The sequence below is a fragment of the Eptatretus burgeri genome, chromosome 11 (genome assembly GCF_056783735.1).
Source record: "Eptatretus burgeri isolate ZD-2024b chromosome 11, Ebu_testis_v1, whole genome shotgun sequence".
Lineage (NCBI taxonomy): Eukaryota > Metazoa > Chordata > Myxini > Myxiniformes > Myxinidae > Eptatretus > Eptatretus burgeri.
This window is the reverse complement of record NC_140971.1, coordinates 39,577,672-39,602,629: the sequence shown is the minus strand read 5'-3', so window position 1 is coordinate 39,602,629 and position 24,958 is coordinate 39,577,672. Positions and strand designations below refer to the sequence as shown.

General features: G+C 44.7%; 3 protein-coding genes across 5 annotated transcripts in view; 2 read left to right on the top strand and 1 right to left on the bottom strand.

Moving 5' to 3' along the window:
* Window positions 1-24,958, top strand: part of LOC147016900 (uncharacterized) — a 394,344-nt gene that overhangs the window by 97,700 nt on the left and 271,686 nt on the right. The window lies entirely within an intron of this gene.
* On the top strand, window positions 153-4,876 carry LOC147016905 (guanine nucleotide-binding protein G(I)/G(S)/G(O) subunit gamma-10-like). Of its 2 annotated transcripts, XR_015049248.1 has the most exons (3): window positions 155-417; window positions 3,566-3,917; window positions 4,011-4,876. XR_015049248.1 is itself a non-coding variant. In XM_085846141.1 (2 exons), exons 1-2 carry the CDS (start codon window positions 334-336, stop codon window positions 3,689-3,691), a joined length of 210 nt encoding a protein of 69 aa, XP_085702267.1. In that variant the 5' UTR covers window positions 153-333; the 3' UTR covers window positions 3,692-4,876. The 2 variants fall into 2 exon arrangements, 1 of the variants encoding a protein (XP_085702267.1); XM_085846141.1 differs by having other exon boundaries at window positions 153-417; window positions 3,566-4,876.
* On the bottom strand, window positions 4,538-24,735 carry KHK (ketohexokinase). Of its 2 annotated transcripts, XM_085846135.1 has the most exons (8): window positions 24,284-24,734; window positions 24,020-24,136; window positions 23,490-23,615; window positions 14,959-15,031; window positions 13,353-13,502; window positions 10,657-10,745; window positions 7,701-7,858; window positions 4,538-6,070 (listed from the first exon to the last, which is right to left on the bottom strand). In XM_085846135.1, exons 1-8 carry the CDS (start codon window positions 24,373-24,375, stop codon window positions 5,970-5,972), a joined length of 906 nt encoding a protein of 301 aa, XP_085702261.1. In that variant the 5' UTR covers window positions 24,376-24,734; the 3' UTR covers window positions 4,538-5,969. The 2 variants fall into 2 exon arrangements, with proteins under 2 accessions (XP_085702261.1, XP_085702262.1); XM_085846136.1 differs by lacking the exon at window positions 23,490-23,615 and having other exon boundaries at window positions 24,284-24,735.

Below are 24,958 nucleotides of genomic sequence, written 5' to 3'. Positions count from 1 at the left end.
ACAAAACGTGTGCTTTCAATCGTTAAATCGTCACACTTCCTTCCATGAACCCCGAGTAACTACGCAAAAAAAGAATCGCGCACATTATTATTCCGCCAAATATAATTTCTGGAACACGCTCAGCGCAACCACGACGTGACGCTAACGGATGACGTAAGCACGTCACGTCATGCTTACTCACCAGAAAAAAAAAGGAGGCGGTACGACTGTTTGGTGAAGGAACGAGGATCGGTTGTCTTGATATATATATATATTTTTTTGAACCGTCCGGCGCTGTGAAGATATTCCTCATAATCAAATAAGTTTGCCTTGTCGTGACTGAAATTTCGAAAAATGTCCAACAACGCGATCAACACGACGGCGATGCGCATGTTGGTGGAACAGCTGCGGCTGGAGGCGAACGTCGAGCGAATCAAGGTGAGGTGAGGAGAGGTGAGGTAAGGTGTGGTGGTGGTGCCATTGTTCCGAGCATTGGTTCTCATTTCGTGATGATTGGGCGGCGGTCGTTGCACTAAAGCACGGGCGGCCCGGTCCCGGGTGACGAGTTTGACGTCACGTTCGAGCAAAAGAGAGGATTCGGAAAAACAAAGAAACGAGGGTTGCAGCGAAATCCTTTGTGATTGAGGCGTTATCACCCTCGCCGGAGGGAGAGGGTGTTTGTTGTATTTGGGTTCGTTAATTTGCGATAAATCGGAAGATTTTTATTTTTTCCAAGTGTATATTGCTTGGTCTTGTGCGTTATTCTGGCCGACAGGTCACAATTTTATACCGATCTTCATGAAACTTCACGTCATAATCGAAAAGCCGATTGTTTTCGAGGTAGAAAGGTCAACGGCTTTGTCAAATTTCTAGAATCCTCGGTTTTCATCCGATTCATTTGAAATTTGAAGAGTAGTTGCCTATTTGATCATTGAATTCAACCAGAATTTTTTTTTTTTTTTTTTTTAAAGGTCAAATCTGTTTCATGGAATTTGCAAGTAAATCGTGCTCTGCACGACGACGTCTTCTTTGTTTGTTTGTCTGCACATAATTTAGTGTTTTTCTACGCAACCGCTTGTCAGATGGACACGAAATTTTCACCAAAGGAGCGACTACTCGTGTGGAATGTTTGAATGATAATTATGATGTCATAGGTCACGTGGTGTGGCAGCCATATTGGAGAAAAGGTAAAACATTGCACCTCAATATCCAAAACGGCATCAAGGGGGAAAAAATTGAAACTTGGTGCATAGCAAGTCCAGCACTCCATATGGGGAATATATATATATATATATATATATATATATATATATATATATATATATATATATATATATATATATATATATATATATATATATATATATGAGCCTGGTGTTGGCACACTGGTAAGGGCAGCAGCTTGGGATCCAAAAGTCCTGAGTTCAAACCCCGTTGGGCCACTGAATTAATACACCAGGGGGTTGACTCAGCCTGTCATCCTTCCAAGGTCGGCGAAATGAGTACCAGTGTACTGGGCCGGTGTATACCCCGGTTAAAATAGGTGTACCAGATCCCTGTGTCATAAGAGGCGACCAGAGTTGCGTCAGGAAGGGCATCCGGCGTAAAACATGTGCCAAATCACTATGAGGATCATACGGATTATCCGCTGTGGCAACCCCTAACGGGAGCAGCCGAAAGAAGAAGATATATATTATATATTTGTGTGTGTGTGATGTCATAGGTGCCTTTGTTATGACATAATTGCATATGTAGAATGCCACATCTGATCAGTATGAAAATGAGGGTCATCTTAGGATAAATTGATATCAGTCACATGGTTCGGCAGCCATTTTCTTTCTTCTTTTGAAAACCCTTCAGAAACATTCTCTGAAACTGCTGAACAGATCAGGTCGAAACTTGACAGGAATGACCGCCTATCCTTGAACAAATCGTTCACAGATATGTCGTCATGGGTCACAGTTTGGCAGTCATGTTGGATTCACCCTAAAACCAATAATCTTCTCCAGAACAGCTTGACAGAGGGGGGAAACTTCACACATGTCCCCCATGCTTTGGAAATACCAGGGTGTTCACGAATAATTGATGTCACATGGTCTGGCAGCCATATTGGATTGAGCGAAAATCTTCAAAAAAAAATTTCTCTTGAACCGCTTCATCAATCAACGTGAAACTTCCGAATCATGATCTAATAGTGATGAGGAATGTATGTTTTAAATTTTAACCTGATCAGTCGCATGGTCTGGCAGCCACAAGAATTAAATATTTTTGATCTGGTTATTTATTTATTTTAACAAGACTCACTTGCCTGTGCCTGGATGGGTTTGAAGGTGGTGGATCAGCAGCTGAAATGTGAATCCTATCCAGGTTCCTCCTGATGACTTCATCTTTGCTTTTTGCTTGTTTGGGTTCCTTCTGATTATTCCAATGCAGGACTTGTACCTATTTGGTCTTCCATTTAATTTAATTCAATTGAATAATAATAAATGTCATGGGTTAGGGTCAAGTGTCCAATCAAAGTGAGATGTCTTGGTACTGGTTATCACTGCCAGAAGTTATAAAGTGGCAGTTTTAGTTGTCTATTAATTATGTAACACAAAACAAGTCCTGGTGAGGGTTTGCAATCTGATTGCTGTTTTATAGTTTATGAAATTGGTTGGGTGGAGGGGTAGTGATTCATCAACTAGGTGATATTGTGTTGGTTTACAGATAGTGGTGCTGGGTGAGATTGTGTTGGATTTTGAGACTGATTGTTGGTTTGAAATCGATTTGTGTACCATGGTGGAACAGTGACCAGTGATTTATTCTATTGAGGCAGAGGCAAATGGGCTTCAATGTTTTGGGGGTTTGAGGATGGAGGAAGTTAAAACGGAAAGTCCTGAGATTGTGTGTAGTGCTGGCATACCTATCTCATCTGAATACTTGTGCTGAAAAGAGCAGCAGCAACAGAGGCAGTCGGTCAGAACTTTGTCAGGGGGATTGCTGGATAGGAGGCTGGATGGACTAACTGAGGAGATTGGTGTGCAGATTGTGATGGAGATTGGTAGAGCTGGCTGGAGTGGGCAGGGAACCTGGTGTGGATAGAAAAAGATAGATTTCTGAAGACTGCAGGTGTTTTGGAAAGGGAAAAGCAGGAGAAAAAGGGTTAGACCATACCGTGGTTGGACGGGAGGATTGTGTGAAGGATGTCCAAAAGGTGGAGAAAGAGATGGCTGGTGATGCAGGGTGATGGATGAGTATTGTGGACAGAGCAGCAGCCCAGTAGCAGTTGGTTTCACACCATGTCGAGATATTTTGAGGAAAGACATTGAGTGGCCAAGAAGTTCAAGAGACTGAATGTTCCGGTATTATGCTGGCTAATAGTAATGAATGCAATGTGTTTATAAAGTTTTGTAATGCTTCATCAGCTGATGTGCCAAAATTACACTGCCAGCTAAACCTGTGATCTCTCTGACAAAATTTCTATCAATTTAGCCCATTGAAAGTTGTGTTGACTTTTTTTTTTTTTTTTTTTTTAAAGAACTTCATGTGAAGTGGGATTGTTGGAATCTCTCATTGAGAAGTTGGCATTTGTCTGCCCATCCAGGTTTCTCAAGCGGCACTTGATCTGCAGCAATTCTGCATGCAAAATGCGTGCAAGGACCCTCTGCTTACTGGCGTTCCAGCAGGAGGAAACCCATTCCGTGAACCTCGCTCCTGCATCCTTTTCTAGCTTTTCCCTCCACCCCTCCTCTTCTCCCACATCCCACAATGTACACTAATTGTCCATTTTCTGTGGCAACCATTAACCATTCTACCCTCACTCGGTTCAGTTTTCTCCCATGTTCAAACCTCATTTGCTGTCCTGGATTTTAAGACCAATTTCCATTTCCTGTAATGTTTACCTTTCCTTTCGTTGTCCAGCTCTTTCAGCCCCAGCAGAAACCATTCCCTCACCGGTACGCTGCTGCTACTTATTTGGTTTCGCCCTTGTATACATTGCTGTCTGCATAAAGTTTTGTTTTCCTTACGATAATGTTCAACCTCCCCAGGTCTCGACGTCACGTGTGGCACAATATGCTGGCGATTGTTTGACACCTACATTGGATTTGGGGGTTGAGGCCGAGACAGTGAGAATGATGTTGAGGAGTGTGGGATGCATATGTGAAAGTGGTTATTTTGAGGGCAAAAAAAATCGATGCCTTGAAATTCGAGACATTTCCTGCTTTCTCTATCAGTAATTAGATACAAGGTGGTTTTCGCCATTACAAAATAGAAAACCGATGTGGCTATTTTGTCAGGCAGTACAGTACTGCAAGTCCAGTATCAGTTTACTTGGAGTTTACACAAATAGTTTGGCTGTGATTGTGTATGTAGCTTGTACGAGGTGGATTCATACCTCCTAGATTAGCTTGTGCTTGATGAGGATTGTTCGATGTGTACAAATTAGCCTAGCTTTTTGGTTGGAATAAAACTAGACCTAGCATTTTCACCACTCTCTACTTTATTACCACCACTTCCTGTTTTAGGATGGTGCTACCATTTATATAAAAAGTGTTTGCAATATCTGACATTGCAAGTTGTTTTTTTTTTTTTTAATGGTACTCCATGTGCAACACTGCATCACGATGATGGAATACAGTGTCTGCAACAACAATTGCACATATTATTTTGCTAAAAATGGTCCCTTAATGAATGCAAATCATTAAGCATGATAAAGGTATGGTTCCACTGTGCTGGATTGGCCATACAAGTACATCCCTGTATATTCTCTAAGCGTTGCTTTGCTTTTCCTTCCCAGAATTCAACACTCCTGACTCAAATTACCTTCCTTATGATGTAACTATCTAATCATCAAACTGAATGTGGTTCCTGTATAATTTGCATGTTTTTATTAAATTATCTTATTTACAATGTGCATTTATAATCTCAGTGTTTTACAATATCTGGGGCATGGTGCCCTGTCTAAGGATGATGAAATGCATCCCCTCTGGGCTGGTGCTCCTGCCTCTCATCTTTCTCGGCTTCACGCTGTGGAAACTATGGCATTTCAGATCATTGGTATCTCCCGCGATGTGGCCGAGTCTTGGCCTCCTACACTCTCACCGCAGGCAGGTCGGTGGTCTTTGTCTTCTACCGTCTCCTCTCCGGTCTGTACCCCCCCTCCCCACTCTGTCTGCGATATGTCCCCACCATATTTCCGCAGGACGCTCAATGTCCGCCAACAACCCCCTTCTAGTTCCCATCGGGTGCTGCCTTTTTGGCTGCTGGTGGCAACATTTGTTATGGGCACGGCTATGCCACTGATGCAGTGCCCCTATTGAAAGTATAATGGTGCTCATTTTGCCGACCTTGGAAGGATGACAGGCTGAAGCAACCCCCTGGTGTTAATTCAGTGGCCAACGGGGCTCAAATTCAGGACTCTAGGATCCCAATCCACCACCCTAACTGCGAAGCTAACACCAGGCTACCCCCTTCTGGTAAAACTACAAAAATCACGAATCACTCCTCACCTTCACTCTCTCATTCCTCTTTTTTTTCTCACCTTTGGAATAAATTCCCACTCTCTTCAATATCATTCTTCCCTCCAGGCCTTTAAAACAGCTGTTCACCACCACCTCTTATTGTCCCCCATCCAAAATCTTGATCTTTTCTACCCCATGTTGATCCACCCCAAACCCACCTCCTTCAAATTCCCTGCTTTCCTTCCTGAAAGTCCCTGTAGTGTCCATCTTGTAAACCCCGTGTTCCCTGTCCCATCCCTCTGTTCCCCACCGTTTCGTTCTTCCCACTCCTGCCCCTCTTGTCTCATGCCCCCCTAGCTGTGCATTGTGTGTTAGTTCTCATACCAGCCTCGACAATGGATCCCCCCCCCCAAAAAAAAAATAAGCAAAAAAACCCCATGAACATTCGTTTTTTTCTCGATCATTTTGGTAATCTTGAAATGGAAATTATGTTGTAAGCTGCCTTTGTTCCATAGCCGTGGAGGTCTTTGGCAGTTTGGCTGATTTTTAGCTCCGTGATGCTCGTGCAAGTCCTTCGTAGCCCTCTGTGCCACATTTTCGTCCAGCCAATTTGCATCCGAATGTGATTGCTTCCTGCAGGCTTCCACCTGGAAATAAATGGGTGTGAATTCATGGGGAAGATGGCCATTAACTGAAAAAAAACGACACATGCAATGGAAATGTGGGTTTGCAAAGATTGAACACTCAACGTCAGTGGCAGCATCAGTATTGTCCTTGGTATCCAGATGGGGGGGGTTCATTTGAATTGGGAGAATTTTACTATACCTTAGCTCATTCCCAAATACCCATAAAGATTATTATATAACTGCTGATGATGTTTGTGGGAAGATGAATGGCAGGGTAAAAGTTTGTGTGCTCAAAAATGAAACCTGAAACAAGAATGGCATGTGGTTGTGTGTGCGTCTGCCAGGTTGAACAGTTTACATTTTGTATCCCACTGATAGGCCAGATCTGAACCTTAATAAAAATCTAATTGGCTTGTTCTCGTCACCTACCCAAATCAAGTTTTGTCATGACTCGTCCAAGTTTTTGAGATGCTGTGCAATACATTGTTTTTAGCCCCATCTCTTAATGGTGAAGAATCACTTTAAAAGTTCTTGGAAATTCAACAAAATTGAATTAATTCTTCCTTGTGAAATGCCCAAGCTGTCCTCCAAATTTTGGCAATCTGTCCACAAACACGTGGAACCCCCCCCCCCCCCAAAAAAACCCGCCACCCACCATCAGTGGAGGAGGCAAAAATGAGTTTGTGTGGTAATTAAAGACATTTCACCAAGTTGTCGAATGCAGCACAAGGCTGACGACATGGCTGTGGCACTTGTAATGCCTACTGCAGGTTAGGTCAATAATTTGTAACTTGGCTTATGGTGCTGGTGATAGCTTGCTTGCTCTTTTACAAAAAGCACACCATGGGATCGTTAATGTCCACCAACTAATTCCAGCAGATGGGACTACTGTTTGATGTCCATCCGAAGGATTCCACACAATGAATCACCCTGCCTGGAAAACACTAAAATGACATTTTAGAGCTGGGTTGGGATTTGAACCCAGGATAGACAGCTTAGAGGTGAGTAGGCATACCTCAAGGCCCTCCCAACAGCCTATTTGAACAAATAAGGAAGCAAAAGTAAACCAGACACTTCCCTGTCGACTGGTATGCTTCCACCCACATTATGTCTGCTTACTCCAACTTTGACCTAAGTTCTCAGGACCATTAATTGACCTCAATATCCAATCTGTACATATGTATCATGGTACTTAGTTTAGTTCAAATCCCTGTCAATCGTATCAGCTGCAGAAGGTCTGTGCCTCTGACCTGTGACCCTTTAATAACTAACCTATCATGGGTGGATGCACTGATGGAGGTTTATACATACTTGTGCCAAGTTTGATTAAAAATCACATTTTTACCTGACATGACCTGTGACTATGCTGAAATTTAATTGGTTCATCTTTGCATCATAATATAATATATACTTATACCAAGTTTGATCAAAATCCCATCACTGGTTCAAAAGTTAATTTGGTACTAATTTTTCCCTAATGGGACCTTTGACCTTTGATTTTTAACCCCATCATCTGAGCTGTTACCTTCACATTATACATATTTGTAAAAAGTTTGACTTGGATCACTTCAGCCGTTCTTAAGTTATCACGGTGATGAACAACCTGAAAATATTCCTCCAGCAACTTTGTCGCAGTCATAGAGATACACACCAGAGCTGAGGATGTGGATCACACCAGCGATAAATGTATCCCCAGCTCCTAAAGTGTCCACGAGGCAAGGAGGTGGAAATGCAGGTGAATGGATCAGCTGTCCATCAGGGTCAAGTGCCCAAGCTCCGAACTCAGCCCATGGACACACCAGAGAAGCACTGCGATAACAGGTATTCACATTTCAGTCAAATATTTATTCTCACAACTGTTGCAAAGTAATTACATCATACTTGCAAAAAAGAAAAAAATAACCAAGATGCCTTGGGGTCTCAATTTTGTGGATTTTTCATCTGAGCATTTTGACCAAACCAAAAAGTTATTCAACATTCCAAACTCTTCTTTTTACCCTGACCAAAGGAGAGGGTATTGCATTTGGGTCAGTTTTTTTTTTTTCGTCCGCACAGAGCGATTGTGTTTTTCTCTGCAACCGCTTGTCGGATTGAGACAATTTTCACCATTGGTGCAACTACTCATGTAGAATGTTTCCATGATAATTATGATGTCATGGGTCACGTGATTTGGCAGATTATATATATATATACACACACATTTTTTTTTAACCTTCAAAAATCTTCTGAAATGGCTGAACCAGTCATCACTGCCAACATTTATAAAGTGGCGGTTCTAATTATGTCTCGAATTACGCGACACACCAGTATACAAACACCACACAAAACAAGTCGTGGTGAGGGTCTGCAATCTCTGATTGCTCTTTCTTGTTTTTGTTTGTTTTTCAACAGTAAATTGCTTGAAGATATGTGACTTTTTTTTTGTAAACAGTCGAGGCTTGTGGAAGAGCTAAAACATTGAATGGAAGCAACGGACTGGAGAGGAGGGGAAACAAACAACAGCGTTGAAAGACAAAATAGAGGGAGACTTGGACAAATAATGGGGTGGACACTATGGATACAGAGGCAAACTCTCAGGAAGGAAAAACTGGAAACTTGTGAGGGGGGTTAATATGGGTAGAAAAAAAAAATGAAGGGTTTGGGTGGGGCATGATTTGAGATGGTGGTGAACAGCTTTCTTGAGGACTTAGAGGGAAGAATGGGATGAAAGAGAATGGGAAAGTTGGTTCCACAGGCAGGAAAAAAAAAAAAACGAATAAATAACGAAGCAGTGATTCTGGATTTAGGAAGTTTCACCAGAAGGCGGTTGATCCATGTCTGAGAGAGAGAGAGATGTAGACGGAGTTGACACGGTTTAGAGGATGGTACAACACAGACAAACATGAGGTGGGAAGGGAAATTTCAGCCAAAGATACTCCAGGGGTTGGGAGGTGCAAGAGCAGTAAAAGGGCAGTGAGAAATTGAGTTCTTGTTGTAAAGTGCAACTCTACCACTGGGCCCGGGTTCAGGCCTATCAAATCAGAGTAAACAATAGCCGGGGAGACACTACGGAGTCAGGGACATCCTGCGAGAGAGAGAGGATTCTGTTAAACAGATGATGTCTGGTTTATCAGCAGCGGCCTGAATCGAGAGAACTTGGATTAAGGTCTACACAGTTCGGGACAGGGGAGGTTGGGAGGGTGCAGGAGGGGTGGGGTGAGGGGGAAGCATTGAGAGGGTGGGGTGAGGAGAGATGCAGAAAGGGTGGGGGGTGGGATATGACTGAAGGGAGGGAGGGGGTGGGAGCAGAAAGAGGATATGAAGTGGAGAGATGCTGATTCCAAATTCCCAAATTGGACAAATGGAGATAAAGATCATGGGATGGGAGTTGATTTTTGTTGAAGACATGGAGGTTTGTGCTGTAGGTGCAGGATGATGGTCAGTTGACAAAGTGCTTAGCTGAAAGTTTTGGAAAATATTTGTGAAGAAAGATCTTGGTGAAAAAGAAGAACATGTAGGGTACTCTTGATGAAGAAATAAGGGAAGTGAAGCATTAAAATATTTTTGAATGCTTTTAAAGAAGGAAGAAGCATTTATATTCGATGAAGATCTGGATATTTCGAGGAAAATGTGGGAGTGGAATGGAATACAGGTAGAAGGAAATTCAAGATAGATAAGATTGCTGTGGAGTGAAAGAGTTTTTGATTTTATTTTTAAGTGAGGAGTGGGAATAGGATAACATTGAGGAAGTAGAAGTGCAATATTTTGGAAGAAGCAAAATGAGAAATACAAACAAAAGGGACAATTGTTGACAGCGGCTAAGGTAGGCTTTGAACAACATGAAAACAAACAGCACAAACAAGGTACAATTTAACATGGAAAATTCGACACAAAATGGCAACACGTGGACGACTAGAAGGGCACTCGATAGAGAGAGTGCAAGAGAGCATACCTCCGCCAGGCTGATTAGTTTACGTTTTGTATCCCACTGATGGACCGGATCTGGATTTGGACCTGAACTAAATTTAATCAGCTTGTTCTTGTCACCGAACCAAGTCATCTACCAAGTTTTGTCCGAATCCGTCCATAACTTTTTTAGATTTTATGCTACATATCGTTTTAGCCCCATCACCCAATGGTGAAAAATCACTTAAAAAAATTATCTGATCTGGATTCAGATCTTCACTAAAATCGAATCAATTCTTCCTTGTTACATACCCAAGCTCCACCAACTTTCGTCCAAATCTGTCCACAATTTTTTGAGATATTTTGTTCACAAAAAAACAAATAGACAGGGGTGAAACATAACCTACATCCACCTTTGGTGGCGGAGGTAAATATATAACAAAAAAAATGATGAATCCAATTTGGAAAACTAAGCTTTAATGAGGTGAAAGCAGCAGCTGCAGATTTGACCAACAGGTTAAGATATTTCTGATCATTTTTGTAATGCTACACAATCGCTATGTGATGCGATTTATGGCTCAAATGGTTCCTCGTCTTTGACTTTGTTCCGATGGTGGGACATTAAATTTAAGTCGAAGTCTTGAGAGCCTGATGCCAGAATACAGACCAAGGTCATAATTTGGACACAGCTTGAGGCACATTTTAAGTATCGCACAACTTACCGACTTTTAAGGCCTCGTTTCAGACCTTGCATGGCATCTTGTGGGCATGAATGCCCCAAATGCTTTGCAAAGTCTTTGCTGATAAAGACCTGGGAGCATGATGAGAGAGAGACAGAGACAGAGACAGAGAAGAAAAGAAACTGAATCAAGGGTTCACTTTGAATTTATTTCCAAAGGCTATAGCACAATAATTATTGCAGGGTAAGGTTCTTACAACAAATCAGAAAGAAACAAGACAGAGCATTAAACAATGTAGAGCTTCACTTGGGGGTGTGTGTGTGTGTGTGTGTGTGTGTGTGTGTGTGTGTGTGTGTGTGTGTGTGTGTGTGTGTGTGTGTGTGTGTGTGTGTGTGTGTGTGTGTGTGTGTGTGTGTGTGTGTGTGTGTGTGTGTGTGTGTGTGTGTGTGTGTATATATAATATAGTACAGTAGATCATTCTGAGCACTCATTGATTGACACATTTCAAGAATGTGTATGCCTGACAAAATTAATGGACAATCCTTGAAGAGAGTGCTTCTTTTGTTTGGTAGAGACATCCTCTTTCAACATTTTGTAGGTTAAAAACATTTTTATAATTTGGCATTTTATTTTCAAGACAATTTAAGACTCGTTCATTGCTGCAGAAAGTTGCGTACGTGTTTGACGTAATTTTGAAAGCATCTTTGAATTAATGATGTAGATCTGCTCCAACTTGAACAACATCAAGATTTGACCTAAGTGTAAAACTAACTTGGAGTTACAATCGACAAGTTTAGAAGCGTTCATAAAGTCAGTGGGGTGTGAGAGTCGAGCCCATCGGCCTTGCAGCATACCCCAAACGATGGGCAGTGTGGGCAAACGTGCACTCAGCACGAGCATGTGATAACTGACTGTTCATATTCAAAGTACTGTCCAAAATAAACCTCTGTTGAATTTAGAGATTAAAAAATGTTCTGGCTTCGTTCAACAACTTTGTCGGTCTATGCTTAAGGCCGTGATTTTCAAGTATGCTGCTCGGGGGGACTGTGTGCACGTACGCACACCAATATCCTTCACTGTCCGTTCATGAATGGGCGAGTCTATGACACAAAGCCACTACAGTTCAGCAAGTTGCTGTGACAGTATGCCAGGGTCTGTTTCAACAAATTAATCGCATTCATCGCTGAGTAAACGTGCTTCGTGTATCCGAGTAGCACAGCTTAGTGCTGCCATTCCTATATTCTGTGTATAGACAGTCACAGAGCTGAGGCCATCCATCTTCACAGCCATGCAAAAGCCTGGGATTCAGTCTGATACACTGTTACCCTTGTGTGGTATTTCTGTTAAGCAATATTTTTTTTTCATGCTGCTCTGGAATAAATTATGGAAGTTATGTATTACACTTAAGATGCAGTTTGGTTCTAATACAGTTATGAAAATTAGTTTTGTCCTCTGATACACTAATACTATAAACTGTGGTGGGCGGTGGGGAGGATGGTGTATGTTTAAAATAAAATGACACATTATGAAGGATTTTTTTCAGTTTGGCATTTTTTATATGAAATAAGCAAAGTTTAGTAATGAATGAAACCTATTAGAATTACCTTTTAAATTTTATAACCACCTTTAGAATTAAACGGTGGGTTAGAAAATATTCTTCTTCATTTTTGATGGAAGGAAGGACACAGCCAGGTATTGAAGTGGCTTCACCGCTCAGAAAGGAAAAGTCTATAACCTCTTTACCTCCAACACTGAAGGTGCATGGAGGTTACTCTATGTATTCACCCCTGTTTGTCTGTTTCTTTGTCTGTGAGAGCAGGATATCTCAAAAAGTTATGGATGGATTTCAAAGAAACTTGGTGGACAGGTTGGGTGTGTAACAAGTATGAATTGCTGAGATTTTGGTGAAGATCCGAATCCGGGTGCAGATACTAGAATTTTTAAAGTGATTCTTCACCATCGAGTGATGGGACTAAAAAAACCGATACTCACAGTTATGGACGGATTCAGACGGAGCTTGGTGGACAGGTTTGGCGTGCGACAAGGACGAATTGATTTGATTTTGGTGAAGATCCAAATCCGGATAGAATTTTTTTTTTTTAATCAAATAACTGACCAAATACAGCATGGAGTATCAAAGGGAACCCAAATCGACAAAGATGGAGTCATCAGGAGGAACCTGGAAAGGATTCGGGTTTCGGTTAGTACTCCTCCACCCTCGAACCCATCGAGGCACAGCCAGGTGAACCTTACAAAAACTATTTGCAAGATTCACCCCTCCGTAGACAAATAAAAAGAAAGGAAGGAGAGATGAATGACAAGAAGAAAAAAACCACACACACACCAAATAATTCTTCACCATTGATAGATGGGGCCAAATACGATATACTGTACAGCATGACATTTCAAAAAGTTGTGGATGGATTTTGACAAAACTTGGTGGATGAGTTTGTGAGGTGACGAGAACAAGCCGATTCAATTTTGGTTCAGGTCCAAATCCAGATCTGGCCTATCAGTGGGATACAAAGCGTAAGCTGTTCAGCCTGGTGGAGGTATGCAATTTACTGAGTGCCGTTCTAGTTTGCACCCATTATCATGGATGAGGACACCAGTATGATGCGAATTCGGCAATTGGGCCGAATGTCATATCCATAATCATTATCAATCATTCCATTCACTTGCCTTTGTGTTTAAATCTCTATGCTTTAGCTTTAATTGCCCTTTTCCCATCTTCTTACCACATCTGCCAATCCCAGCAGCTGGTATGTGTCCAGTTTATGTGGCTTTTCTAGTTCTACTGATGTAGACACTGCCTTGTCTGGTGGTCTCTCCTTGTTCCACAAATCCACTTTCCTCAGCATGCATGCTTGTTCTTCACCAGCACGGGCCTGCAGAAGGAAAGAAGAGATTGAGAAGCAGTATTTGGTTAAGAAAAGAACAAGGTGAGTCGTACACCACGACTCAAAAGGGACAAAATTACAAGACAGGGGACGTACAGAGAAAGAAAGACATTGGTAGAGATCAGCAATATAATTTAAAAGACAAATATCCAGACAAATCCAAATGAAAGCGCACAGCAAGCCTTGGAATTGTGAGAGCAGTTGGCCAAAAACAATGGTCATGACTTTGCTCTTTCATATTTATAAACAAGCTATCATTACCATATTGCCATTTTCATTCTCAGATTTGCTTATTGTCCATTAATGTCACCTGGCATGTGGAGCTTCTCATGAACTTTCACAACTTACACTGATTGGTCTTGGGTGCACGTTCTGATTTTATTCCAGGTGACCTTCATTACTTTCATTTCCTTCTCAACGGTCCATTGTCAGGTCTCTCTTGGCCGTCCAACCCTTCTCTCCCCATCAGGTGTCCAGAACATTGCTCCTTTCGGAAAAAAAACTTGATCCTCCATTTGTAACACGTGACCGATCCATCTCCACCTCCTAATTTTGATCCCTTCTGAGATGTTTTTCTTCCCTGTTAGCCTTTCAACCTCTTTCTTACTGGCCATGTCAGGCCAGATTATTCTCAAGATTTTCTTATGGCTGATGTTGAACAAAGACCCCAGGTTGTTATTTGTTTGGTGATTTTTTTCCATGATTCATATCCAAACAGGAGGACTGACTTGACATCGCTGTCAAAGATCCTCAGACTTGTGTTGGTGTTATACTTCTTAGCTTGGAGAGGAATAATTCTCAAAAGTTTTCTGCAAGATTGGTGCAAAATTTCCATATATACATATATATATATATATATATATATATATATATATATATATATATATATATATATATATATATATATATATATATATATATATATATAGTTCCCCTACAAGGAACTTCAACATAGGAGGAGGCCATTAAGCTCCTAAAGCTTGCATTATGGTTGCCAACCTATGCTTGTTTGTCCGTGCTCTATCCTTTTTAAATGCTGAACATCAAGCAAGGAAGCAGCACGTGCCAGTTTTAAAGTCATTGGTACGACTCAGTTGGGGTTGAAAACATCCGACCTCCATCAGACTCAGAGCGGACGCTCCAACACTTACACCACCAAGGCTGGTTTAAATCTTCTCTTGATATCAAATAAAGTATAGCGAGACATAAAATAGAGATTTGCTGTTAAAATGAATGAGCACAAAGTCAGTGGTGATCATTATTAAAAAGCAGCCATTAGATAATGAGTAATAAAATTTAATCCATATCAGTGAAAATTCTGTTTTTTTTTTTTAATGGACAAAGTGCTTAAGTATCATGGGCACATGAGGAAAGGATGTATGAATGGCTACATAGTTTGTTCATGTAAAAAGGACAAGCAGACACAAAAATGTTGCTCCCACACCTCCAGATGAACCCACTTGTACTCCAACAGATCGATGGACTCAAAGTCTTTGGCAGAGACTTCTGAGAGCTTCCTGTAGAGAGGCACAGTGACATAAAAAACAGATAACATGATATGTAAGTACTTGAGATCGAAATGCCAACGTTATTTGAAGGGGTGGGAGGAGGAGGGGGGGCAGGAGGGGATCCATATGCAAAATCAATGGAGTACTGCTCTCCCCTATGGGGTGGCATACCAACATCACATGTCTCTGTGATTATCTGGAATAGAAAGCTCTTTACATTATTGTCATCTTCCACAATGAACCAGACACATAATGAAACGGAAGACCAAGAAGGAACCCGAATAAGTAAAGAGGAAAGATGGAGTCATCAGGAGGAACCTGGATAGGATTCGGGTTTCAGCCTCTCCTCCATGACCCTCAAAACACGTCAAGGTGCAGCCAAATGAGCCTTACAGAAAAATTTCTGCAAGAATTAACTTCTCCTGAGAGATCGATAACGAGAGAGAGAGAGAGAGAGAGAGAGAGAGAGAGAGAGAGAGAGAGAGAGAGAGAGAGAGAGAGAGAGAGAGAGAGAGAGAGAGAGAGAGAGAGAGAGAGAGAGAGAGAGAGAGAGAGAGAGAGAGAGAGAGAGAGAGAGAGAGAGAGAGAGAGAGAGAGAGAGAGAGAGAGAGAGAGAGAGAGAGAGAGAGAGAGAGAGAGAGAGAGAGAGAGAGAGAGAAAAAGAAATAGAGAGTACACAAGATGAAAGAGAAGAAAAAGCAAGCATAAGAATGAATAAAGAGAATGATGAAAAAATAAAATAAAAAGAAAGAAGTATCAAAGGAACAAAGAACAAAGATGTCGGGAAGAACCCAGACAGATAGATTTTAGCAGTTACTCTCCAGGCTCAAACGCAGCACCATGTACAAGCTACCAGAGGTCCTGTTGTCCTCACATTGTAGACAGGTTTGTTGCCTTTGGTTTTTGTGTTTTTTTTAAACCCCTTCTCCACCGGTCTCGTCTCTCTCATATCAGCCCTCCAATCGTCCAGGATGCATCTGTTCTTCCAGTAACCCCTCCTGGTTATATTGTTGTGGAGCCGGGCGTCGGCTGCGAGCACGACCGCTAGGTGGAGCAGTAGGGTCGACTCTACCGAACACCCGGAATCGAGATCGTACCATTTGGAAAACTCCGAGGGTAGAGGGTCCCTTACAGGACTGTGAATCGTCAATAATTCCACCACGTGGGACAGGGTTATTTGCCAAACTTAAAAATACTTAGAGACACACGTGGCGAGCTACCGAGTATTCACACCCTCGACAGGACTCGAACGGGACGAGTCGTTTCCATGCTCGACCCGTGCGTAACCCGAGCGGATGGTCACCGAGGTCCCGTCGGTCCGAATGCACACAGCTACAGCGACAACGTTCAGAAGAACCAGGCGCCAGCCAGATGCGTTCAGAAGAACCAGGCCCCAGCGAGATGCGTTCAGAAGAAGCAGGCGCCAGCGAGATGCGTTCAGAAGAAGCAGGCGCCAGCGAGATGCGTTCAGAAGAAGCAGGCGCCAGCGAGATGCGTTCAGAAGAAGCAGGCGCCAGCGAGATGCGTTCAGAAGAAGCAGGCGCCAGCGAGATGCGTTCAGAAGAAGCAGGCGCCAGCGAGATGCGTTCAGAAGAAGCAGGCGCCAGCGAGATGCGTTCAGAAGAAGCAGGCGCCAGCGAGATGCGTTCAGAAGAAGCAGGCGCCAGCGAGATGCGTTCAGAAGAAGCAGGCGCCAGCGAGATGCGTTCAGAAGAACCAGGCGCCAGCGAGATGCGTTCAGAAGAACCAGGCGCCAGCGAGATGCGTTCAGAAGAACCAGGCGCCAGCGAGATGCGTTCAGAAGAACCAGGCGCCAGCGAGATGCGTTCAGAAGAACCAGGCGCCAGCGAGATGCGTTCAGAAGAACCAGGCGCCAGCGAGATGCGTTCAGAAGAACCAGGCGCCAGCGAGATGCGTTCAGAAGAACCAGGCGCCAGCGAGATGCGTTCAGAAGAACCAGGCGCCAGCGAGATGCGTTCAGAAGAACCAGGCGCCAGCGAGATGCGTTCAGAAGAACCAGGCGCCAGCGAGATGCGTTCAGAAGAACCAGGCGCCAGCGAGATGCGTTCAGAAGAACCAGGCGCCAGCGAGATGCGTTCAGAAGAACCAGGCGCCAGCGAGATGCGTTCAGAAGAACCAGGCGCCAGCGAGATGCGTTCAGAAGAACCAGGCGCCAGCGAGATGCGTTCAGAAGAACCAGGCGCCAGCGAGATGCGTTCAGAAGAACCAGGCGCCAGCGAGATGCGTTCAGAAGAACCAGGCGCCAGCGAGATGCGTTCAGAAGAACCAGGCGCCAGCGAGATGCGTTCAGAAGAACCAGGCGCCAGCGAGATGCGTTCAGAAGAACCAGGCGCCAGCGAGATGCGTTCAGAAGAACCAGGCGCCAGCGAGATGCGTTCAGAAGAACCAGGCGCCAGCGAGATGCGTTCAGAAGAACCAGGCGCCAGCGAGATGCGTTCAGAAGAACCAGGCGCCAGCGAGATGCGTTCAGAAGAACCAGGCGCCAGCGAGATGCGTTCAGAAGAACCAGGCGCCAGCGAGATGCGTTCAGAAGAACCAGGCGCCAGCGAGATGCGTTCAGAAGAACCAGGCGCCAGCGAGATGCGTTCAGAAGAACCAGGCGCCAGCGAGATGCGTACAGAAGAACCAGGCGCCAGCGAGATGCGTACAGAAGAACCAGGCGCCAGCGAGATGCGTACAGAAGAACCAGGCGCCAGCGAGATGCGTTCAGAAGAACCAGGCGCCAGCGAGATGCGTTCAGAAGAACCAGGCGCCAGCGAGATGCGTTCAGAAGAACCAGGCGCCAGCGAGATGCGTTCAGAAGAACCAGGCGCCAGCGAGATGCGTTCAGAAGAACCAGGCGCCAGCGAGATGCGTTCAGAAGAACCAGGCGCCAGCGAGATGCGTTCAGAAGAACCAGGCGCCAGCGAGATGCGTTCAGAAGAACCAGGCGCCAGCGAGATGCGTTCAGAAGAACCAGGCGCCAGCGAGATGCGTTCAGAAGAACCAGGCGCCAGCGAGATGCGTTCAGAAGAACCAGGCGCCAGCGAGATGCGTTCAGAAGAACCAGGCGCCAGCGAGATGCGTTCAGAAGAACCAGGCGCCAGCGAGATGCGTTCAGAAGAACCAGGCGCCAGCGAGATGCGTTCAGAAGAACCAGGCGCCAGCGAGATGCGTTCAGAAGAACCAGGCGCCAGCGAGATGCGTTCAGAAGAACCAGGCGCCAGCGAGATGCGTTCAGAACAGGCGCTAATTCTTCCTCTCTCCCCTCCAGCAGATCCGCCGCGATTATCTCCTCTCTTTTTTTCTTCGTTGTGGTGTATGTCCTTTTTCATTGGCTTGTTTTGGCACGCAAATACGCTTGTCGCCTGTCATTGGCAAAAACGAGCGGCAAGTCCATCGATTGGCCTGGGGGCGTGGTGACATCACGCGGACGCCTTTTTCACTGTTGCGGTGTCTGATTGGCTGAGCAGCGGCCACCTCACTCGTAGCACGCCGATTGGTCGAGGGCCTCAGCGAGGAACCTCCTTGAACTCCGCCCACCACAGGCACCATGGCGTCGGCCAGAGCGAGGTGAAGGTGAGGGTGATGCTGGTGTTGTTGTAGTTGATCTCTGGATGCAATTCAAATCCTAGCTATCAAAATAACTTCGCAGCGCTTGTATGTAATTCCCATTAGACACAGGTAGGGGGCCCCAACTAGAAACACACACTTATCGATTTACCTGAGCTATAGGGGACGGCTGTCTGTCTGTGTGCACAAGGCTTCCAAATTCGTAACAATATTCCCAAAATCTAAGCTTTCCACCCACCTTCACTCTTTTGCTCCTCTTCTTCCATTTGTGGAACTGCTGTTCGATATCACATTTCCCTCTGGGGTTTCAAGGGAGCAGTACTCTTGGCCCCACACCCCCCCCCTCCTCAATTCCTACCCACAATATTTTTTATTCACTGACCAAATCTAACTTTTCTGGAAGTTTACTGTGTTTTCTTCCCTCCTCATTCTCCACTTTTGCTGTTCGTTAATCCCCTTGCCTGTTGTGGGCAACTGCAAATTCATTGCCTTTTTACCTTCTGTAACCATACTCTTCCATGAGCCTTGACCTTGTATAAAAACATGACATGTTGAGGCCTAGTATAGTTTTCAAATACCTTTTTCATATGGCCTGGGCCAAACTAAGTCAACAAAGAACAGGAGTCAAGCCACCACTTGTAAAAGGATCCATCTGAAGAGGAAGGGCATTTTAAAACAGAGCCAGGCCGAGCTGTAGAATTCGCAATGCCATGGTACATCTATGTAACGAATTTCAATCTCACAAAATTAATCCCTCTTTCACATTACTTTTACTTTAATAAATCAACGAAACCTTCACTTTCAACAAATTTGACTGTAAATACGATTAATGTTTTTTTTCTGATTAAATCAAGGCTCATGGAAGAACGAGGGGACAGAGACGAGGTACTGACAGTGGGGGTGCAGGCGAACAAGCTGGGGAATCAACTTCAGACAGGAAACTAGAAACGAAGGGAAACAGAGCAACAGACCCAATCAAGGCCCACAAGAGCAAGCGGCTTGGACAAGGACCCACGAACCCCGCACAAAAACACATGCTAAGGCAAATGAGAGCTGCAAGTACCTAACATTGAAAAAATGAACACCAACAATTAAAACTTAAAAAAGAACAATTCCAAAACAGGTAACCCCAGCTTTCGAAGACAGCCTCTCAGAGCAGAGGTAGTGTTGTTTGGCTGTGAAGGAAGTTGGAACCTTTTCTTTAAAAAACAGTTAATAAACGAGAAGGGCACTCGGTAGAGCGCAAACCTCCGCCCTGTAATTCCCGATTCATGAGAACATATCTGGCCGAATACATTTTTTGAGATATTGTGCTCGATATTATTTTTGAGCCCCATCTCTCAATGGTGAAGAATCACTTAAAAATTCTAGTCGTCAGATCCAGATTTGGATCTTCACCAAAATCTAATCAGTTCGTCCTCGTCACACACCTGACATCATACACACAACACACTCGTTTCTTTTTAAAAACAAAGCTTCTGCTGCAGTCCGATCCAAAAATAATTAATTAATCGGTTAAATAACAGGAATCAAGTTGAGAAACTGGTTGGCAAAAAAAACGAGGATTCTGCACAAAGATTACCTTATTCTGACTCGAGTTACAAGTATTCAACTATCTTTCATCACCACTATGGCATTTCCAGAAGTGAAACATGATGAGCTGTTGTGATCTTTCATCATGGGGAAAAAAAAAACAGGTTGGACCAGGCGAAAAGCAACGACACCAAAAAATGGGTCAGCCTGGATCAGGCCAGATGGAGAAACGACAGAAGTTAAGAAGGGGGACAGCTTAATGACCATGCCTCCAAGAGCCGGCCATTCTTTATCTGGGTGGCCGGCCAACCTTTCACACAGTGCGGCAGTAAGCCAGAGAATTCTTAAGGATTTACCATCATTATAAATCATAAAGCGAGGGAGCTGATCACCAATGTAATCATGCATCTTGTACTTCCAACATGCACGCACAACGAAGTGATGACGCATGTCTTGTGACCTTTGACAAGCATATGCATGCGTATCAGCCGTGCCAAATCAATCAATGAGATAACCAATGGATGTTATCAACCAAAAGTTGATAAGAGCATTCACCCTCCCTCACAGCAAAAGCTAATGCCAGCAGCACAAACATTTATCAGAAAGCCAGAATCACACTCTCAGGTTACATGTCCTCAGATGAAAGTCAATGATTGGCTCTGAAATCATGGTCATGCAGTTTCATACGAAGATAATTACCAAAATTGTCCATTATCCTTCTTCTTGTAGCCGATACTGGTGTTACCTCTCCTCTAAAACTGGTATCTTGAACAATGCGCAGGAGCAGTGCCCAAAGACCTTGCAAATCATTCATGTGTTGTTGCCAAGCTTCCAGAGTTGTTGCGTCCAAACCTCTTGCTCCCTTTTCCAGATAAAACACACAGCATTGGTGAAACTGGGGACCATCATAGATTCTCCTACATGTACATTTATACACGCACGCACGCACGCACGCACGCACGCACGCACGCACACATGCACACACGCACACACGCACACACGCACACACGCACACACGTTTTATTATTCGTATGCAGAGTGAAGTCTCGTGGAAGAGCTAGAACATCAAGCAACAGCACAAAGAGAGGAGGGCAAACACCAACAGCAGGGCCAAGGGACAAATAAACTAAGATGGACAAACAAGGCATGTGGATAAGGATGAAGGGTAGGGGATGAATGCAGGGAGTGGACAAGATGGATTAGAGGGGAGGGGGGGTGAGAATCAACTTTTTCCTTCCTGAGAGAAACAAAGTCTCAGGAAGGTAAGACTGGAAATTTTGAGGGGGGGGAGGGGAGGTAGTTTAACCAGGGGAGAAAAGATCATGATTTTGGATGGGGGACGATCTGAGATGGTGGTGAACAGCTGTTTTGAAGACCTGGAGGGAAGAGTGGGATTGAAGAGAGTGTCGGAGTTTGTTCCACATGATGATAAAAGGTCATAATCTTGTATTGTTGCAGACATGCAACCTACTCAACCCCCCTCTTCCTTCCCCCATTTGAAAGAAGGTATATCAAGTGTCTGGCACAAGCACTCTGCTTCGTCCCCGTTGAAGGTCACCATGTAAATGATCCGTCAGACTTGAGCCTAGTCATGAGATGAAATGTATCTGTTGTGCAGGTAGGGCTGGCACGATATCCTCGACGTGTGTGCACTCACGTTTGAGCTGTCTCGCTTGGGTTTGAATCTCAACTCAGCCATAAACTTTGACCCCCGTGTTTCACATGCAGGGCGAGGCATCAATGTGTGCGATGACCATCGGAAGGACGTTAAGCTGGAGGGCCCCATCTGCCACCACTGGGGGTGTTGGTGCACGTTAAAATACCGTGGTGCCTCTCATAGAGTAGGTGAGTCATCACCGGCACGCTTGCCAAATTCCAAATGCTGACGAGTCGAACGTCAGGCCTGGTTAACTGGTTCATGAAACCCTAAGGCCAGAATCATCCCCCCCCCCTCTCCCCCCAGTCAACCACAAGAAGGGTGGAAATAATTTGAGAATGAAGAATTAGTCTTCCTGGTGAAGGTGAGCATTGATTTGCATTAGCAGACAGGTAGAACGATGGATGAAATCAACAGGAAGCGGATTTAGTGATCGAGGTGTGCTCACCACAGTGGGAAGCAAAGAGAAGCTTTCGGTTTGGACATTAACCTTCTGTCGGAGCAACCGTCTTTTTTGCTCCAACGATGGGTTAACAACCGAAATGTCATCTTCAGCAGTTAGCACACACCTCAATGAACTTCCTGCTGATTCTATCCCTGGGAATATTTTGAACCAATAAACAGAAGAAGCGGTGCAGGTAGCTTTGCCCCACCTAACATCCTGTACCAGTTTCCTATTTGTTTGGAATTGGTACTTACTAGTACGGGCCCATAGGTGCGTGCCCGCAGGTGAGTGCCAGTATGTGCAGCCCTCTCTCGCCCCCCCTCTCTCTCACCCCCTCTCTCTTGCCCCCCTCTATCCCCCCTAGTCTCGCCCTTCCTCTCTCGCCCCTCTCTTGCCCCTCTCTCTCGCCCCCACTCTCATCCCCCCCTCTCCCGTCCCCCTCTCTCGCAGATATTGGTCGACAGATAAATGGCCGTAACTTGGGAACTGCTTATCCGATTAATATCAAACCTCGAAAAGGCACATCTGTGGGTCCCCGGCAATATTCCTGCCAAGTTTCAATCAGATCGGACTGGCGGTCGTTGAGAAACGGCGGTCGCAGACAAAGACAGACAAACAGACAGACACACACACAGATTGCTGGAATTATAGATAAATACATTTTAAAGGAAATTAATAATTACCCCTGCCACCAAAGGTGGATGAAGGTTATGTTTTCACCACTGTTTGTCTGCCTGTCTGTCTGTCTGTGAGCAGGATATTTAATGAAGTTGTTGACGGATTCGGATGAAGCAAGGTGGACAGGTTAGGTGTGCGACGAGGACGAATCGATGCGATTTTGGTGAAGATCCAGATCTGAGAAAAAAAAAAAATTTGAGTGATTCTTCACCTTTGAGAGATTGGGGCCAAAAACGACATATGCCACGATATCTCAAAAAGTCACGGAAGGATTATGACAAAACAAGGTGGACGAGTTGGTTAGTTTACAAGAACAAGCCGATTCGATTTTGGATCATATCTGGCCTATCAGTGGAAAACAAAACATAAACTGTTTCAGCTGACGGAGGTATGTGCTCCGCCGAGTGGTGTGCTCGTATGAAGTTGTAATCGCTGGGAAACATGAAAAAGTTTCTTTCTTGGCTTCACCAGCACAATGACCAGTATGAGATCCAGGGACCCTGCAACAAAGTCCGGTTGTTATCCACTCGTTACACGTGACCAGGGTAAAGAGCAATCGGGGTGTGGTCTGGATAGCATACCCTGAATGTACGATGGTTCGCGATCCAGTGTGGAGAGAGGAGATTACCACTGAGCTGGGACAATCTCCCTGAACCCACACAGGAATCAGCTGCACTCCACATCTCTCAGCATCAGCTTGCAAGTACCTGGATCAGAGCATACCATACCGGTGTTACCCCACACCATGCAGCTTGGCACAAGTTACACGCTGGCACACTGCACCGCGTACACCATATTACTTTTGGAGTCTCAACCAATTACCACACCCTATTCCCCATTGCTCTTCACCACATCCCACCACATAACCACATCACTCATCTCTGCACCAATCTGTACTCCTCCGTTGTAACACAACGTGTTGTTGCGTGAGGCAGACCATCCTGTATAATCTTACACCACCATACTACACGGCTTGATTGCATGACACAGACGCCGCACAGCTCCACTACTCTGCACTACCCAAGGACTGCATATCTACATCTTCAGTTCTTCAGCATCAACGATTGCGAGGGAGCACCGACGCCGTCAGAAGCATCAGGACGATGTTCACCGTGCCAGGTGTCCCGGCGCCAGGGTGCTGAGCAGGGTGCAGGACTCGTGAAGCTGCACCAGGACCGTGCTGCTGTTGGAAGCGTTTCCTCCTCGCTGCCATCGTTGGGAGATACACCTGCTCACCGACAATGAGGTAACGGTTACCAGTCACGTACCCTCCCCTCCTGCGGGGACTCGCAGCACAACTACCGGCAGAAAAGTTAACAGTTACAAGCAAGCAAGCGTCATTAAGTGATGGAGATAAGAGTCCAAGCATAAACACCTCGTGTCCGAATCCTCCTCCGGAAAGGTCTCGACGACACTGATGACGTCGAGGCAAGTTAAACCGACACATAGAATCCTCCTACCCGCCATGCCACCGGGAAAAGAAAGAAAAAGCAGATTGTGTAATGGCACAGCGAACCACGTGGTTCAGAGGGGGTGAAATCACTGATCACGACTGACGGACGGGAAGCTCAACGTTGATTGGTTCACCGGCAGGGGTCTATCGGCGGCCATCTTGTGACCCCCACAATAAAACGGCACGTCTCCGTTGAAACAAGTTCCTTGAAAGAGACACGTCTCGGTTACATTTACACGAAAGCTACGACTCTGTACCTGTACATAATACATCTCGACTTTCACAAGGCATTTGATAAGCTTCCACATAGGAGGTTGTTAGGGTCTTCTTCCCAGCCAGTCGGATTGCAAACCGGCTAATGGCGAGAGGAAGCGGTGGCTGTGAGTGGGAGGATGTAAGTAGTAGCACAAACACAACCCACATATCCATTTAAAGGTATTTTTTACTGCTCATCGAAAGACGTAGCTGTGAAGGATGAAAAAAAGTTTGTCGAAAAAGGTGGTCACCATCTTAGCTAACTTCAGCAAATATACACCTCCAAATATACATGTACATCATGCATCGTTTAAAAGAATCAAGTTGAATCGTGATTTGATT

Coding starts and splice junctions, on each gene's coding strand:
- KHK (XM_085846135.1), bottom strand. CDS start 24,375: ATGGCGGGTAGGAGGATTCTATGTGTCGGTTTAACTTGCCTCGACGTC. Junction 23,616..24,019: donor GCGCCGGGACACCTGGCACG/GTGAACATCGTC, acceptor GCTCTGATCCAG/GTACTTGCAAGCTGATGCTG. Junction 15,032..23,489: donor CGAACCATCGTACATTCAGG/GTATGCTATCCA, acceptor GCCTCTCTACAG/GAAGCTCTCAGAAGTCTCTG.
- LOC147016905 (XM_085846141.1), top strand. CDS start 334: ATGTCCAACAACGCGATCAACACGACGGCGATGCGCATGTTGGTGGAA. Junction 418..3,565: donor CGAACGTCGAGCGAATCAAG/GTGAGGTGAGGA, acceptor CTGCCCATCCAG/GTTTCTCAAGCGGCACTTGA.